The 17,788-nt window shown below is 33.6% G+C and overlaps 3 protein-coding genes across 3 annotated transcripts; 1 reads left to right on the top strand and 2 right to left on the bottom strand.

Annotated features, from left to right (window-relative positions):
• The first annotated feature begins 669 nt into the window (after nt 1-669).
• On the top strand, nt 670-1,589 carry LOC117787995 (protein TEX261-like). The gene is made up of 3 exons (XM_034626647.1): nt 670-826; nt 892-1,193; nt 1,250-1,589. Exons 1-3 carry the CDS (start codon nt 757-759, stop codon nt 1,484-1,486), a joined length of 609 nt encoding a protein of 202 aa, XP_034482538.1. The 5' UTR covers nt 670-756; the 3' UTR covers nt 1,487-1,589.
• Nucleotides 1,531-2,508, bottom strand: LOC117787994 (ribose-5-phosphate isomerase-like). The gene has a single exon (XM_034626646.1). The coding sequence runs from the start codon at nt 2,462-2,464 to the stop codon at nt 1,607-1,609; it is 858 nt and encodes a 285-aa protein (XP_034482537.1). The 5' UTR covers nt 2,465-2,508; the 3' UTR covers nt 1,531-1,606.
• An 856-nt stretch (nt 2,509-3,364) lies between these two features.
• Nucleotides 3,365-4,767, bottom strand: LOC117787867. Its single transcript, XM_034626488.1, has 2 exons — nt 4,679-4,767; nt 3,365-4,192 (listed from the first exon to the last, which is right to left on the bottom strand). The coding sequence occupies exons 1-2, from the start codon at nt 4,742-4,744 to the stop codon at nt 3,497-3,499; spliced, it is 762 nt and encodes a 253-aa protein (XP_034482379.1). The 5' UTR covers nt 4,745-4,767; the 3' UTR covers nt 3,365-3,496.
• Between the last annotated feature and the right edge of the window lie 13,021 nt (nt 4,768-17,788).

The raw sequence follows: 17,788 nt of genomic DNA, 5'->3' as shown, positions 1-17,788 counted from the left end.
TACTGAGCTTATCGATATTTTTGGCGACCGTCACTCAAGCTCTGCAAGTTTTGGCGCGTGTTCTTAATGTGAGTAAAATTTCTTTTTATTTGCGCTTAAAAGCCATTATATGATAAAACTTGAATTTACTTAAGTTTGTTATAGTATTTCGGGAATTTAAAGCTTAAATCTTGAAAAAATTTCGTTTTTAATTTTAGAAGGTTCAAAAACGACGAAATTATTGATATTGTCGATAGTACAAGTCTTAAATATCGCTAATATCGATAGCGCTGCCACCTGCAGAATAAAAAAGTCAGAATAAAACGTCTGGCAACCTTGAAAATTAATTTTTCATCTTAGCATATTTTTTCAAAACAAACTGTAGTCATTTTTAAAATTTAAAAGCTATAATTTAGTTAATTTTTGCAGTATTTTGATAGAACTGTTTTTTATTTTATTTAAAATTAAATTTACAACAACTGCCTGCAAGGGTTGACGAACTCCCAACTTTAATAGATATGATAACCTTTTTAACTAATTTCGAATTTACATGGTTTTGTCATATTTGATCCCATTGTTTTATTAAACAATTGTTTGTTGCTTAAATTTAAAAAGTGCGCCGATTTATTAACGACATATCTGATGCCGATAAATTTTGTTGTGCTGCAACGCTCTCGAAAAAGCCGCTAATCGATAACGTTTTCGATGCGTCGCGTCATTGTTTTGTTTTGGCACCTCATCAATTAAACCCACTGTATTAATATTTAGAAATAAATTATGGGTTTCCTTCTCATACTCAGTTGGATCTCACTAGCCATACAGATTATTTTCATAACGCTGTCTATAGGTAAGTAACCAGCTTGAATTAATTACGCAGACTTGACTACAAATCGACGTTATCATATTTTTCAGTGGCCGGACTTTACTATTTGGCTGAATTAGCAGAGGAATATACAACGTCGACACGTCGATTTATATTATTTATGATAAGCTTCACGATCTTCGTGTATATATTGTTAATATTCTTCGAGGACTTCTCATGGACTATTGTGCTATGCGGCTTAACAGCACAGGGATTTCATTTCAGCATAATGACGAATTTTCCATTCATACGATTGTTGTCTGTGCCATTTATTGGTTCCCTGGTCATGCTGGTAGTTAATCATCTGCTGGCCTTCCAGTATTTCACTAGTGTCTATGTGCCCTTTACACAGGTAAACAAACAAGAATACACTATTGTAAATAATAGACTATAATATTTAATTTGCAGGTGCTCGCTTACTTCACAATCTGCATGTGGATGGTTCCCTTTGCACTGTTCGTTTCGGTCAACGCCAATGACAATGTGCTGCCCACCACAGTGAGCAGCAATGAGCGACGACTGGGCATCAATAATCCGGATGTGGTCAGCAATTATTTTTCGCGCAACAAGAAAATGGGACTCTTATCGCTGTTCAACTACATTAAGGAGACATTGCTGCCAGGACGTAGCAAGAAATCGTTTTAGACGCCAAACGTTATAAGCAATCATTTATCATTTGGAACTGTTACTTTTAAAAGGACAACGATCGTATAGTTATTTATTTTTTAATAAGAACATTTTGAAATTACGCTCGTAAATGGAAACTTATTTGTTCTGCGCCTTGACAGTTCCATCGGCCATGCCAAAGTAACATTTCGATGCCATGTCCACAAACAATCCCGTCTCCAAGACACCCGGTATCATACTGATGGCTCGGTTCACCTCATCCCAGTTGTATTCCCGCTTGGCCAAGAACTTCCAGTCCAGCAAAAAGTTGCCATTGTCGGTGACAATTGGTCCAGCCTTCTTGAGGGCAATGCGCAGCATAGCCTGACCTCCAAAGAGCTCCTCAATCTTCAGCTTGACCGGCACATGGGCCATGGGCGCCACCTCAATGGGAATGCCGTTGCACCATTGCTCTCCCAGACGCAGTGACTTCTTCGTATAGTCGGCAATAATGATGATCTTCTTGGCACATGAGGCGACAATCTTCTCCTGCATTAGACAACCGCCGCCGCCTTTAATGAGCACCATGTGGCTGTCCACCTCGTCGGCTCCATCAATGTACACATCAATTTTGGGATTGCGATCCAAGTCACCCAACGTCAGATTATGATCGAGAATAAGTTTACGTGCTTGATACGACGATGGCACACAAATCATGTCCGCCAGAGCTCCCTCCTTCCACACACGCTCCGCGAGACGCTCCACGGCAAACACAATGGTGGATCCGCTGCCAATGCCCACCACCTTCGTCTCCTCGGTCACCCATTGATCGACAGCCGCTTGAGCGGCCAGATTTTTAGCTTTGTCGAGTGCAATTTTATCATCCATTTTGCAGAATGTGCGATGTCGAAATGTCGATGATGATTGTGAGTTGATGGCGGATTTAATTCCAATTGGGATTAAATGTGGTAAGTGCGGTGTAAGGCAACCTCGGTACTGTAACAACGGCTTTAACATGTGCTTCTTTCTGTTCAACTTCAATGTCACCCGGCAACCAGCTTGAAAATTAAGCACTAATGACACGAGTTGCAAATGAATTCTTGAATGCTTGATTTTATAGTTGAGCAGTGTACTTACATACTATACAATGAAAAAGGATTAAAAGTTATGTATTTAAATCATGTAACATTTGCTAATCTATTGGTTATATTGATTCTAAAATTTAACAATCTTTATTTCAGCTCGTGCAATTAGTTTATTAAATTCGATATGCAGAGACTCAGCAACAGAGCCATTAAGCGATACTTTCTATCGATAGCTACAGCCCAGAATATCGAATGAAATCCGCGTTGCCAACTGTTATAAACTAAAATCCAGATAGTGGAGGGAACATTTGAATTCGAATTAGAACTAAAGTTGGGTTGAAGACCATTAACACCTTTACGAATTTCTTACTTTAAAGTAACTACGTACACACAGCTGTCTTATCTTCCAGAAATTCCTTGTTTACTTCTCTTTCTTTTAAACGATATAATAAGCAAATAAAACCAGAACTTTTAAACAAATACAATCAAAATGATGATTATTTTTCATGTCGAAATTCTGGCTGACAGTTTTATAATGTTTTGTTTATTAACGTGTCACCCTGTTTACTCTCTAAACTAGTTTGAATTTTAGTTTTCAGCCCTGGGAGTTGATTTTTAAAGCTTGATAAACAAATATTGACGGAACCATCTTAAAGATCAATGAAAATGAGCTTAAGCACATTAGACCTTAACAATTCATTAACCCTTAAAAAGTTGGAACTTTTTAAAAATTTTAAGGTGAATTTCAAAGTTTTGCAGAACCACATATTTTATATAACGATTGAGCTTTATTTAATTGAGTCAGAAAATCTTAAAATATCGTTTACATTATTTATTATAAATGTGATAATAAATGTAATTATGGCAAATAGTATGAGACTTAGCCTTGTGGATTTAATAGCTTCTTCCAAAAATTGTAGTATGTTACGATCTTCGGAGCAAAGAAGCCACCAAAACCTTTACGTCATTTGTGATAGATGCCCAGACCGGAGAGTGGAACTGCGGGATTGGGTACAACGTCCTGAATATCGATAAAAGGCACAGTGCTCTGTGCACCGTCTTTGTCCACACTGGAGCTAACAAATTCCATAAATTGGTTATCCTTTGACAAGGGCAGAGAACTAAGCGGCGATTTCGTTGACACTTGAGGATCGAATAGCATTAGTTTCTGGCCAGGCTTATCATTGCCAAGCCAAAAACTATTGACTTCCGGATGAAGTATGCGACCTGTGGTAAAGTTAAATGTGCTAAATCGCACCTCCAAATTGAGATGTTTGTCCACGACGCGAAAACGTGCGCCAGTAACCACAAGGGTATCATTTTCAACAGAAATCTCGTCCAGATCCAGTGAGCGACTATCATAGGTGAGCTTATGATAGCCCAATCCATTGCGTATGTTCACGTGGGTGACATCATACGATTCCAATGGTATCCATGCCAGAGATGATTGGTTGATCAAACCATTTGGCAACAGTTCGCCCTGCTGCAACTGCAGATGAAAGACACGTTGATATTTGACGAAATATGCTCCAGTGACGATCATGTTATTATTATAGTTCGAGATTGTGTCGCGCAAATTGAAGAAGCGATCAGAATGCGGACCCTCCTCATCGCAGAGACAGAAGCAGTAGTTGCAACGCCAGAAGATCCAACGTGACCATATAATTAAAATATGTATAATTAAAAATTAGTTTATAATAGCTTAATAGTAAAAACTCGGAAAAAGTTAACTAAACAAAACATTTTTTGACTAAAATGACAATCTGTATTTTTGAAACTGAAAACTTGGATGGGATGTCTGTGGCACCCCCGATTATATTGTAAATAGATAATAATGTATGATGAAATGAATTGTATTAACAAGTCGCGGTTTTTTCCATTTTAGTGTTTGACTTTGAAAATTAAAAACAGAACATATTTGAAAGAAATAAATACAATTTAATACAATGAAAAAAGATTGAGAGGTAAAAAAACAAAAAGGATTCGCAGCTTAAATGCAACCAAAACATGAATTAAAATATATTTAAAAATCTAAATAAACATATCGTACTATAAAATATGTTAAGATATTAACGTCAGAATAAATATCACTAAAAATATATATAAGGCAAAAAGTATCTGTATTTTAATGAAAATATTTGATTGAGAAGCCTACCTGTTGCACAGTTCTTATCCTGGTTACCGAAATCCATGCCGAGCACACGACCATCATCGTACTCAATGTAATCGTAGCGTGCCAAAACTTGACCGATTTTCATGCGGAATATCGTCTTGATCATTATTTGGTCTCTAAATTAATTCGGTATACAAAATAGTTAACAACAAAAAAAATTTTTGTTAACCTCATAAACATGTATAACTTTGCCAAAACTTGACCGATTTTCATGCGGAATATCGTCTTGATCATTATTTGGTCTCTAAATTAATTCGGTATACAAAATAGTTAACAACAAAAAAATTTTTGTTAACCTCATAAGCAACGTATAGCTATACGTCAGGTATAGGCTTAGACATGCCCATACACATAAACATGTATAACTTTGCCAAAACTTGACCGATTTTCATGCGGAATATCGTCTTGATCATTATTTGGTCTCTAAATTAATTCGGTATACAAAATAGTTAACAACAAAAAAAATTTTGTTAACCTCATAAGCAACGTATAGCTATACGTCAGGTATAGGCTTAGACATGCCCATACACATAAACATGTATAACTTTGCCAAAACTTGACCGATTTTCATGCGGAATATCGTCTTGATCATTATTTGGTCTCTAAATTAATTCGGTATACAAAATAGTTAACAACAAAAAAATTTTTGTTAACCTCATAAGCAACGTATAGCTATACGTCAGGTATAGGCTTAGACATGCCCATACACATAAACATGTATAACTTTGCCAAAACTTGACCGATTTTCATGCGGAATATCGTCTTGATCATTATTTGGTCTCTAAATTAATTCGGTATACAAAATAGTTAACAACAAAAAAAATATTTGTTAACCTCATAAGCAACGTATAGCTATACGTCAGGTATAGGCTTAGACATGCCCATACACATAAACATGTATAACTTTGCCAAAACTTGACCGATTTTCATGCGGAATATCGTCTTGATCATTATTTGGTCTCTAAATTAATTCGGTATACAAAATAGTTAACAACAAAAAAAATTTTGTTAACCTCATAAGCAACGTATAGCTATACGTCAGTATAGGCTTAGACATGCCCAAACACATAAACATGTATAACTTTGCCAAAACTTGACCGATTTTCATGCGGAATATCGTCTTGATCATTATTTGGTCTCTAAATTAATTCGGTATACAAAATAGTTAACAACAAAAAAAATTTTTGTTAACCTCATAAGCAACGTATAGCTATACGTCAGGTATAGGCTTAGACATGCCCAAACACATAAACATGTATAACTTTGCCAAAACTTGACCGATTTTCATGCGGAATATCGTCTTGATCATTATTTGGTCTCTAAATTAATTCGGTATACAAAATAGTTAACAACAAAAAAAATTTTTGTTAACCTCATAAGCAACGTATAGCTATACTTCTAGGTATACATGCCCATACACATAAACATGTATAACTTTGCCAAAACTTGACCGATTTTCATGCGGAATATCGTCTTGATCATTATTTGGTCTCTAAATTAATTCGGTATACAAAATAGTTAACAACAAAAAAATTTTGTTAACCTCATAAGCAACGTATAGCTATACGTCAGGTATAGGCTTAGACATGCCCAAACACATAAACATGTATAACTTTGCCAAAACTTGACCGATTTTCATGCGGAATATCGTCTTGATCATTATTTGGTCTCTAAATTAATTCGGTATACAAAATAGTTAACAACAAAAAAAATTTTTGTTAACCTCATAAGCAACGTATAGCTATACGTCAGGTATAGGCTTAGACATGCCCAAACACATAAACATGTATAACTTTGCCAAAACTTGACCGATTTTCATGCGGAATATCGTCTTGATCATTATTTGGTCTCTAAATTAATTCGGTATACAAAATAGTTAACAACAAAAAAATGTTTGTTAACCTCATAAGCAACGTATAGCTATACGTCCAGTATAGGCTTAGACATACCCAACACATAAACATGTATAACTTTGCCAAAACTTGACCGATTTTCATGCGGAATATCGTCTTGATCATTATTTGGTCTCTAAATTAATTCGGTATACAAAATAGTTAACAACAAAAAAATTTTTGTTAACCTCATAAGCAACGTATAGCTATACGCCATGCCCATACACATAAACATGTATAACTTTGCCAAAACTTGACCGATTTTCATGCGGAATATCGTCTTGATCATTATTTGGTCTCTAAATTAATTCGGTATACAAAATAGTTAACAACAAAAAAAATTTTTGTTAACCTCATAAGCAACGTATAGCTATACGTCAGGTATAGGCTTAGACATGCCCATACACATAAACATGTATAACTTTGCCAAAACTTGACCGATTTTCATGCGGAATATCGTCTTGATCATTATTTGGTCTCTAAATTAATTCGGTATACAAAATAGTTAACAACAAAAAAAATTTTGTTAACCTCATAAGCAACGTATAGCTATACGTCAGGTATAGGCTTAGACATGCCCAAACACATAAACATGTATAACTTTGCCAAAACTTGACCGATTTTCATGCGGAATATCGTCTTGATCATTATTTGGTCTCTAAATTAATTCGGTATACAAAATAGTTAACAACAAAAAAATTTTTGTTAACCTCATAAGCAACGTATAGCTATACGTCAGGTATAGGCTTAGACATGCCCAAACACATAAACATGTATAACTTTGCCAAAACTTGACCGATTTTCATGCGGAATATCGTCTTGATCATTATTTGGTCTCTAAATTAATTCGGTATACAAAATAGTTAACAACAAAAAAAATGTTTGTTAACCTCATAAGCAACGTATAGCTATACGTCAGGTATAGGCTTAGACATGCCCAAACACATAAACATGTATAACTTTGCCAAAACTTGACCGATTTTCATGCGGAATATCGTCTTGATCATTATTTGGTCTCTAAATTAATTCGGTATACAAAATAGTTAACAAAAAAAAATTTTTGTTAACCTCATAAGCAACGTATAGCTATACGTCAGGTATACTTAGACATGCCCAAACACATAAACATGTATAACTTTGCCAAAACTTGACCGATTTTCATGCGGAATATCGTCTTGATCATTATTTGGTCTCTAAATTAATTCGGTATACAAAATAGTTTGTTAACCTCATAAGCAACGTATAGCTATACGTCAGGTATAGGCTTAGACATGCCCATACACATAAACATGTATAACTTTGCCAAAACTTGACCGATTTTCATGCGGAATATCGTCTTGATCATTATTTGGTCTCTAAATTAATTCGGTATACAAAATAGTTAACAAAAAAAAAATGTTTGTTAACCTCATAAGCAACGTATAGCTATACGTCCAGTATAGGCTTAGACATGCCCAAACACATAAACATGTATAACTTTGCCAAAACTTGACCGATTTTCATGCGGAATATCGTCTTGATCATTATTTGGTCTCTAAATTAATTCGGTATACAAAATAGTTAACAACAAAAAAAATTTTTGTTAACCTCATAAGCAACGTATAGCTATACGTCAGGTATAGGCTTAGACATGCCCATACACATAAACATGTATAACTTTGCCAAAACTTGACCGATTTTCATGCGGAATATACATACACATAAACATGTATAACTTTGCCAAAACTTGACCGATTTTCATGCGGAATATCGTCTTGATCATTATTTGGTCTCTAAATTAATTCGGTATACAAAATAGTTAACAACAAAAAAAATTTTTGTTAACCTCATAAGCAACGTATAGCTATACGTCAGGTATAGGCTTAGACATGCCCAAACACATAAACATGTATAACTTTGCCAAAACTTGACCGATTTTCATGCGGAATATCGTCTTGATCATTATTTGGTCTCTAAATTAATTCGGTATACAAAATAGTTAACAAAAAAAAATTTTGTTAACCTCATAAGCAACGTATAGCTATACGTCAGGTATAGGCTTAGACATGCCCAAACACATAAACATGTATAACTTTGCCAAAACTTGACCGATTTTCATGCGGAATATCGTCTTGATCATTATTTGGTCTCTAAATTAATTCGGTATACAAAATAGTTAACAACAAAAAAATTTTGTTAACCTCATAAGCAACGTATAGCTATACGTCAGGTATAGGCTTAGACATGCCCAAACACATAAACATGTATAACTTTGCCAAAACTTGACCGATTTTCATGCGGAATATCGTCTTGATCATTATTTGGTCTCTAAATTAATTCGGTATACAAAATAGTTAACAACAAAAAAAATTTTGTTAACCTCATAAGCAACGTATAGCTATACGTCAGGTATAGGCTTAGACATGCCCAAACACATAAACATGTATAACTTTGCCAAAACTTGACCGATTTTCATGCGGAATATCGTCTTGATCATTATTTGGTCTCTAAATTAATTCGGTATACAAAATAGTTAACAACAAAAAAATTTTTGTTAACCTCATAAGCAACGTATAGCTATACGTCAGGTATAGGCTTAGACATGCCCATACACATAAACATGTATAACTTTGCCAAAACTTGACCGATTTTCATGCGGAATATCGTCTTGATCATTATTTGGTCTCTAAATTAATTCGGTATACAAAATAGTTAACAACAAAAAAAATTTTGTTAACCTCATAAGCAACGTATAGCTATACGTCAGGTATAGGCTTAGACATGCCCACACATAAACATGTATAACTTTGCCAAAACTTGACCGATTTTCATGCGGAATATCGTCTTGATCATTATTTGGTCTCTAAATTAATTCGGTATACAAAATAGTTAACAACAAAAAAATTTTGTTAACCTCATAAGCAACGTATAGCTATACGTCAGGTATAGGCTTAGACATGCCCAAACACATAAACATGTATAACTTTGCCAAAACTTGACCGATTTTCATGCGGAATATCGTCTTGATCATTATTTGGTCTCTAAATTAATTCGGTATACAAAATAGCTAACAACAAAAAAAATTTTGTTAACCTCATAAGCAACGTATAGCTAGACATACCCAAACACATAAACATGTATAACTTTGCCAAAACTTGACCGATTTTCATGCGGAATATCGTCTTGATCATTATTTGGTCTCTAAATTAATTCGGTATACATAATAGTTAACAACAAAAAAATTTTGTTAACCTCATAAGTAACGTATAGCTATACGTCAGGTATAGGCTTAGACATGCCCAAACACATAAACATGTATAACTTTGCCAAAACTTGACCGATTTTCATGCGGAATATCGTCTTGATCATTATTTGGTCTCTAAATTAATTCGGTTTACAAAATAGTTAACAACAAAAAAATTTTGTTAACCTCATAAGCAACGTATAGCTATACGTCAGGTATAGCTTAGACATGCCCAAACACATAAACATGTATAACTTTGCCAAAACTTGACCGATTTTCATGCGGAATATCGTCTTGATCATTATTTGGTCTCTAAATTAATTCGGTATACAAAATAGTTAACAACAAAAAAAATTTTTGTTAACCTCATAAGCAACGTATAGCTATACGTCAGGTATAGGCTTAGACATGCCCAACACATAAACATGTATAACTTTGCCAAAACTTGACCGATTTTCATGCGGAATATCGTCTTGATCATTATTTGGTCTCTAAATTAATTCGGTATACAAAATAGTTAACAACAAAAAAATTTTGTTAACCTCATAAGCAACGTATAGCTATACGTCAGGTATGCTTAGACATGCCCATACACATAAACATGTATAACTTTGCCAAAACTTGACCGATTTTCATGCGGAATATCGTCTTGATCATTATTTGGTCTCTAAATTAATTCGGTATACAAAATAGTTAACAACAAAAAAAATTTTGTTAACCTCATAAGCAACGTATAGCTATACGTCAGGTATATGCTTAGACATGCCCAAACACATAAACATGTATAACTTTGCCAAAACTTGACCGATTTTTATGCGGAATATCGTCTTGATCATTATTTGGTCTCTAAATTAATTCGGCATACAAAATAGTTAACAAAAAAAAATTTTGTTAACCTCATAAGCAACGTATAGCTATACGTCAGGTATAGGCTTAGACATGCCCATACACATAAACATGTATAACTTTGCCAAAACTTGACCGATTTTCATGCGGAATATCGTCTTGATCATTATTTGGTCTCTAAATTAATTCGGTATACAAAATAGTTAACAACAAAAAAAATTTTGTTAACCTCATAAGCAACGTATAGCTATACGTCAGGTATAGGCTTAGACATGCCCAACACATAAACATGTATAACTTTGCCAAAACTTGACCGATTTTCATGCGGAATATCGTCTTGATCATTATTTGGTCTCTAAATTAATTCGGTATACAAAATAGTTAACAACAAAAAAATTTTGTTAACCTCATAAGCAACGTATAGCTATACGTCAGGTATAGGCTTAGACATGCCCAACACATAAACATGTATAACTTTGCCAAAACTTGACCGATTTTCATGCGGAATATCGTCTTGATCATTATTTGGTCTCTAAATTAATTCGGTATACAAAATAGTTAACAACAAAAAAAATTTTGTTAACCTCATAAGCAACGTATAGCTATACGTCAGGTATAGGCTTAGACATGCCCAAACACATAAACATGTATAACTTTGCCAAAACTTGACCGATTTTCATGCGGAATATCGTCTTGATCATTATTTGGTCTCTAAATTAATTCGGTATACAAAATAGTTAACAACAAAAAAATTTTGTTAACCTCATAAGCAACGTATAGCTATACGTCAGGTATAGGCTTAGACATGCCCAAACACATAAACATGTATAACTTTGCCAAAACTTGACCGATTTTCATGCGGAATATCGTCTTGATCATTATTTGGTCTCTAAATTAATTCGGTATACAAAATAGTTAACAACAAAAAAAATTTTTGTTAACCTCATAAGCAACGTATAGCTATACGTCAGGTATAGGCTTAGACATGCCCATACACATAAACATGTATAACTTTGCCAAAACTTGACCGATTTTCATGCGGAATATCGTCTTGATCATTATTTGGTCTCTAAATTAATTCGGTATACAAAATAGTTAACAACAAAAAAAATTTTGTTAACCTCATAAGCAACGTATAGCTATACGTCAGGTATAGGCTTAGACATGCCCAACACATAAACATGTATAACTTTGCCAAAACTTGACCGATTTTCATGCGGAATATCGTCTTGATCATTATTTGGTCTCTAAATTAATTCGGTATACAAAATAGTTAACAACAAAAAAATTTTGTTAACCTCATAAGCAACGTATAGCTATACGTCAGGTATAGGCTTAGACATGCCCAAACACATAAACATGTATAACTTTGCCAAAACTTGACCGATTTTCATGCGGAATATCGTCTTGATCATTATTTGGTCTCTAAATTAATTCGGTATACAAAATAGTTAACAACAAAAAAAATTTTGTTAACCTCATAAGCAACGTATAGCTATACGTCAGGTATAGGCTTAGACATGCCCAACACATAAACATGTATAACTTTGCCAAAACTTGACCGATTTTCATGCGGAATATCGTCTTGATCATTATTTGGTCTCTAAATTAATTCGGTATACAAAATAGTTAACAACAAAAAAATTTTGTTAACCTCATAAGCAACGTATAGCTATACGTCAGGTATAGGCTTAGACATGCCCAACACATAAACATGTATAACTTTGCCAAAACTTGACCGATTTTCATGCGGAATATCGTCTTGATCATTATTTGGTCTCTAAATTAATTCGGTATACAAAATAGTTAACAACAAAAAAATTTTGTTAACCTCATAAGCAACGTATAGCTATACGTCAGGTATAGGCTTAGACATGCCCAAACACATAAACATGTATAACTTTGCCAAAACTTGACCGATTTTCATGCGGAATATCGTCTTGATCATTATTTGGTCTCTAAATTAATTCGGTATACAAAATAGTTAACAACAAAAAAAATTTTGTTAACCTCATAAGCAACGTATAGCTATACGTCAGGTATAGGCTTAGACATGCCCATACACATTAACATGTATAACTTTGCCAAAACTTGACCGATTTTCATGCGGAATATCGTCTTGATCATTATTTGGTCTCTAAATTAATTCGGTATACAAAATAGTTAACAACAAAAAAAATTTTTGTTAACCTCATAAGCAACGTATAGCTATACGTCAGGTATAGGCTTAGACATGCCCAAACACATAAACATGTATAACTTTGCCAAAACTTGACCGATTTTCATGCGGAATATCGTCTTGATCATTATTTGGTCTCTAAATTAATTCGGTATACAAAATAGTTAACAACAAAAAAATTTTTGTTAACCTCATAAGCAACGTATAGCTATACGTCAGGTATAGGCTTAGACATGCCCAAACACATAAACATGTATAACTTTGCCAAAACTTGACCGATTTTCATGCGGAATATCGTCTTGATCATTATTTGGTCTCTAAATTAATTCGGTATACAAAATAGTTAACAACAAAAAAAATTTTTGTTAACCTCATAAGCAACGTATAGCTATACGTCAGGTATAGGCTTAGACATGCCCAAACACATAAACATGTATAACTTTGCCAAAACTTGACCGATTTTCATGCGGAATATCGTCTTGATCATTATTTGGTCTCTAAATTAATTCGGTATACAAAATAGTTAACAACAAAAAAAATTTTTTGTTAACCTCATAAGCAACGTATAGCTATACGTCAGGTATAGGCTTAGACATATACACATCTAGATGTGTATAAGAGAGAACATGTATAACTTTGCCAAAACTTGACCGATTTTCATGCGGAATATCGTCTTGATCATTATTTGGTCTCTAAATTAATTCGGTATACAAAATAGTTAACAACAAAAAAAATTTTGTTAACCTCATAAGCAACGTATAGCTATACGTCAGGTATAGGCTTAGACATGCCCATACACATAAACATGTATAACTTTGCCAAAACTTGACCGATTTTCATGCGGAATATCGTCTTGATCATTATTTGGTCTCTAAATTAATTCGGTATACAAAATAGTTAACAACAAAAAAATTTTGTTAACCTCATAAGCAACGTATAGCTATACGTCAGGTATAGCTTAGACATGCCCAAACACATAAACATGTATAACTTTGCCAAAACTTGACCGATTTTCATGCGGAATATCGTCTTGATCATTATTTGGTCTCTAAATTAATTCGGTATACAAAATAGTTAACAACAAAAAAAATTTTGTTAACCTCATAAGCAACGTATAGCTATACGTCAGGTATAGCTTAGACATGCCCAACACATAAACATGTATAACTTTGCCAAAACTTGACCGATTTTCATGCGGAATATCGTCTTGATCATTATTTGGTCTCTAAATTAATTCGGTATACAAAATAGTTAACAACAAAAAAAATTTTGTTAACCTCATAAGCAACGTATAGCTATACGTCAGTATAGCTTAGACATGCCCAAACACATAAACATGTATAACTTTGCCAAAACTTGACCGATTTTCATGCGGAATATCGTCTTGATCATTATTTGGTCTCTAAATTAATTCGGTATACAAAATAGTTAACAACAAAAAAAATTTTGTTAACCTCATAAGCAACGTATAGCTATACGTCAGGTATAGGCTTAGACATGCCCAAACACATAAACATGTATAACTTTGCCAAAACTTGACCGATTTTCATGCGGAATATCGTCTTGATCATTATTTGGTCTCTAAATTAATTCGGTATACAAAATAGTTAACAACAAAAAAATTTTTGTTAACCTCATAAGCAACGTATAGCTATACGTCAGGTATAGGCTTAGACATGCCCATACACATAAACATGTATAACTTTGCCAAAACTTGACCGATTTTCATGCGGAATATCGTCTTGATCATTATTTGGTCTCTAAATTAATTCGGTATACAAAATAGTTAACAACAAAAAAAAATTTTGTTAACCTCATAAGCAACGTATAGCTATACGTCAGGTATAGGCTTAGCCATAACTTTGCCAAAACTTGACCGATTTTCATGCGGAATATCGTCTTGATCATTATTTGGTCTCTAAATTAATTCGGTATACAAAATAGTCACAACAAAAACATATTTTGTTAACCTCATAAGCAACGTATAGTTATACGTCCAGTATAGGCTTAGACATGCCCAACACATAAACATGTATAACTTTGCCAAAACTTGACCGATTTTCATGCGGAATATCGTCTTGATCATTATTTGGTCTCTAAATTAATTCGGTATACAAAATAGTTAACAACAAAAAAAATTTTGTTAACCTCATAAGCAACGTATAGCTATACGTCAGGTATAGGCTTAGACATGCCCAACACATAAACATGTATAACTTTGCCAAAACTTGACCGATTTTCATGCGGAATATCGTCTTGATCATTATTTGGTCTCTAAATTAATTCGGTATACAAAATAGTTAACAACAAAAAAATTTTGTTAACCTCATAAGCAACGTATAGCTATACGTCAGGTATAGGCTTAGACATGCCCAACACATAAACATGTATAACTTTGCCAAAACTTGACCGATTTTCATGCGGAATATCGTCTTGATCATTATTTGGTCTCTAAATTAATTCGGTATACAAAATAGTTAACAACAAAAAAAATTTTGTTAACCTCATAAGCAACGTATAGCTATACGTCAGGTATAGGCTTAGACATGCCCAAACACATAAACATGTATAACTTTGCCAAAACTTGACCGATTTTCATGCGGAATATCGTCTTGATCATTATTTGGTCTCTAAATTAATTCGGTATACAAAATAGTTAACAACAAAAAAAATTTTGTTAACCTCATAAGCAACGTATAGCTATACGTCAGGTATAGGCTTAGACATGCCCAAACACATAAACATGTATAACTTTGCCAAAACTTGACCGATTTTCATGCGGAATATCGTCTTGATCATTATTTGGTCTCTAAATTAATTCGGTATACAAAATAGTTAACAACAAAAAAAATTTTGTTAACCTCATAAGCAACGTATAGCTATACGTCAGGTATAGGCTTAGACATGCCCAACACATAAACATGTATAACTTTGCCAAAACTTGACCGATTTTCATGCGGAATATCGTCTTGATCATTATTTGGTCTCTAAATTAATTCGGTATACAAAATAGTTAACAACAAAAAAATTTTGTTAACCTCATAAGCAACGTATAGCTATACGTCAGGTATAGGCTTAGACATGCCCAAACACATAAACATGTATAACTTTGCCAAAACTTGACCGATTTTCATGCGGAATATCGTCTTGATCATTATTTGGTCTCTAAATTAATTCGGTATACAAAATAGTTAACAACAAAAAAAATTTTGTTAACCTCATAAGCAACGTATAGCTATACGTCAGGTATAGGCTTAGACATGCCCAAACACATAAACATGTATAACTTTGCCAAAACTTGACCGATTTTCATGCGGAATATCGTCTTGATCATTATTTGGTCTCTAAATTAATTCGGTATACAAAATAGTTAACAACAAAAAAAATTTTTGTTAACCTCATAAGCAACGTATAGCTATACGTCAGGTATAGGCTTAACACATAAACATGTATAACTTTGCCAAAACTTGACCGATTTTCATGCGGAATATCGTCTTGATCATTATTTGGTCTCTAAATTAATTCGGTATACAAAATAGTTAACAACAAAAAAAATTTTTGTTAACCTCATAAGCAACGTATAGCTATACGTCAGGTATAGGCTTAGACATGCCCAAACACATAAACATGTATAACTTTGCCAAAACTTGACCGATTTTCATGCGGAATATCGTCTTGATCATTATTTGGTCTCTAAATTAATTCGGTATACAAAATAGTTAACAACAAAAAAATTTTGTTAACCTCATAAGCAACGTATAGCTATACGTCAGGTATAGGCTTAGACATGCCCATACACATAAACATGTATAACTTTGCCAAAACTTGACCGATTTTCATGCGGAATATCGTCTTGATCATTATTTGGTCTCTAAATTAATTCGGTATACAAAATAGTTAACAACAAAAAAATTTTGTTAACCTCATACGTCAGTATAGGCTTAGACATGCCCAACACATAAACATGTATAACTTTGCCAAAACTTGACCGATTTTCATGCGGAATATCGTCTTGATCATTATTTGGTCTCTAAATTAATTCGGTATACAAAATAGTTAACAACAAAAAAAATTTTGTTAACCTCATAAGCAACGTATAGCTATACGTCAGGTATAGGCTTAGACATGCCCATACACATAAACATGTATAACTTTGCCAAAACTTGACCGATTTTCATGCGGAATATCGTCTTGATCATTATTTGGTCTCTAAATTAATTCGGTATACAAAATAGTTAACAACAAAAAAAATTTTGTGAATCTCATAAGCAACGTATAGCTATACGTCAGGTATAGGCTAAGACATACCCATACACATAAACATGTATAACTTTGCCAAAACTTGACCGATTTTCATGCGGAATATCGTCTTGATCATTATTTGTTCTCTGAATTAATTCGGTATACAAAATAGTTAACAATAAAAAAAATGTTTGTTAACCTCATACGTCAGGTATAGGCTTAGACATGCCCCTACACATAAACATGTATAACTTTGCCAAAACTTGACCGATTTTCATGCGGAATATCGTCTTGATCATTATTTGGTCTCTAAATTAATTCGGTATACAAAATAGTTAACAACAAAAAAAATTTTTGTTAACCTCATAAGCAACGTATAGCTATACGTCAGGTATAGGCTTAGACATGCCCATACACATAAACATGTATAACTTTGCCAAAACTTGACCGATTTTCATGCGGAATATCGTCTTGATCATTATTTGGTCTCTAAATTAATTCGGTATACAAAATAGTTAACAACAAAAAAATTTTGTTAACCTCATAAGCAACGTATAGCTATACGTCAGGTATAGGCTTAGACATGCCCACACATAAACATGTATAACTTTGCCAAAACTTGACCGATTTTCATGCGGAATATCGTCTTGATCATTATTTGGTCTCTAAATTAATTCGGTATACAAAATAGTTAACAACAA

Source organism: Drosophila innubila, assembly GCF_004354385.1.
Source record: "Drosophila innubila isolate TH190305 chromosome 3L unlocalized genomic scaffold, UK_Dinn_1.0 0_D_3L, whole genome shotgun sequence".
Classification (NCBI taxonomy): Eukaryota; Metazoa; Arthropoda; class Insecta; order Diptera; family Drosophilidae; genus Drosophila; species Drosophila innubila.
The sequence above is the reverse complement of the archived record's forward strand: the minus strand, read 5'-3'. Positions and strand labels throughout refer to the sequence as shown.

What these genes read in the sequence shown, in the direction of transcription:
- LOC117787995 (XM_034626647.1), top strand. Translation starts at nt 757, where the DNA reads ATGGGTTTCCTTCTCATACTCAGTTGGATCTCACTAGCCATACAGATT. An exon ending in TTTCATAACGCTGTCTATAG is followed by an intron (nt 827 to 891) that starts GTAAGTAACCAG and finishes CATATTTTTCAG; the next exon opens with TGGCCGGACTTTACTATTTG. An exon ending in TCTATGTGCCCTTTACACAG is followed by an intron (nt 1,194 to 1,249) that starts GTAAACAAACAA and finishes TTTAATTTGCAG; the next exon opens with GTGCTCGCTTACTTCACAAT.
- LOC117787994 (XM_034626646.1), bottom strand. Translation starts at nt 2,464, where the DNA reads ATGTTAAAGCCGTTGTTACAGTACCGAGGTTGCCTTACACCGCACTTA.
- LOC117787867 (XM_034626488.1), bottom strand. Translation starts at nt 4,744, where the DNA reads ATGATGGTCGTGTGCTCGGCATGGATTTCGGTAACCAGGATAAGAACT. An exon ending in CTGTGCAACAGGTAGGCTTC is followed by an intron (nt 4,193 to 4,678) that starts TCAATCAAATAT and finishes ATTTTAATTATA; the next exon opens with TGGTCACGTTGGATCTTCTG.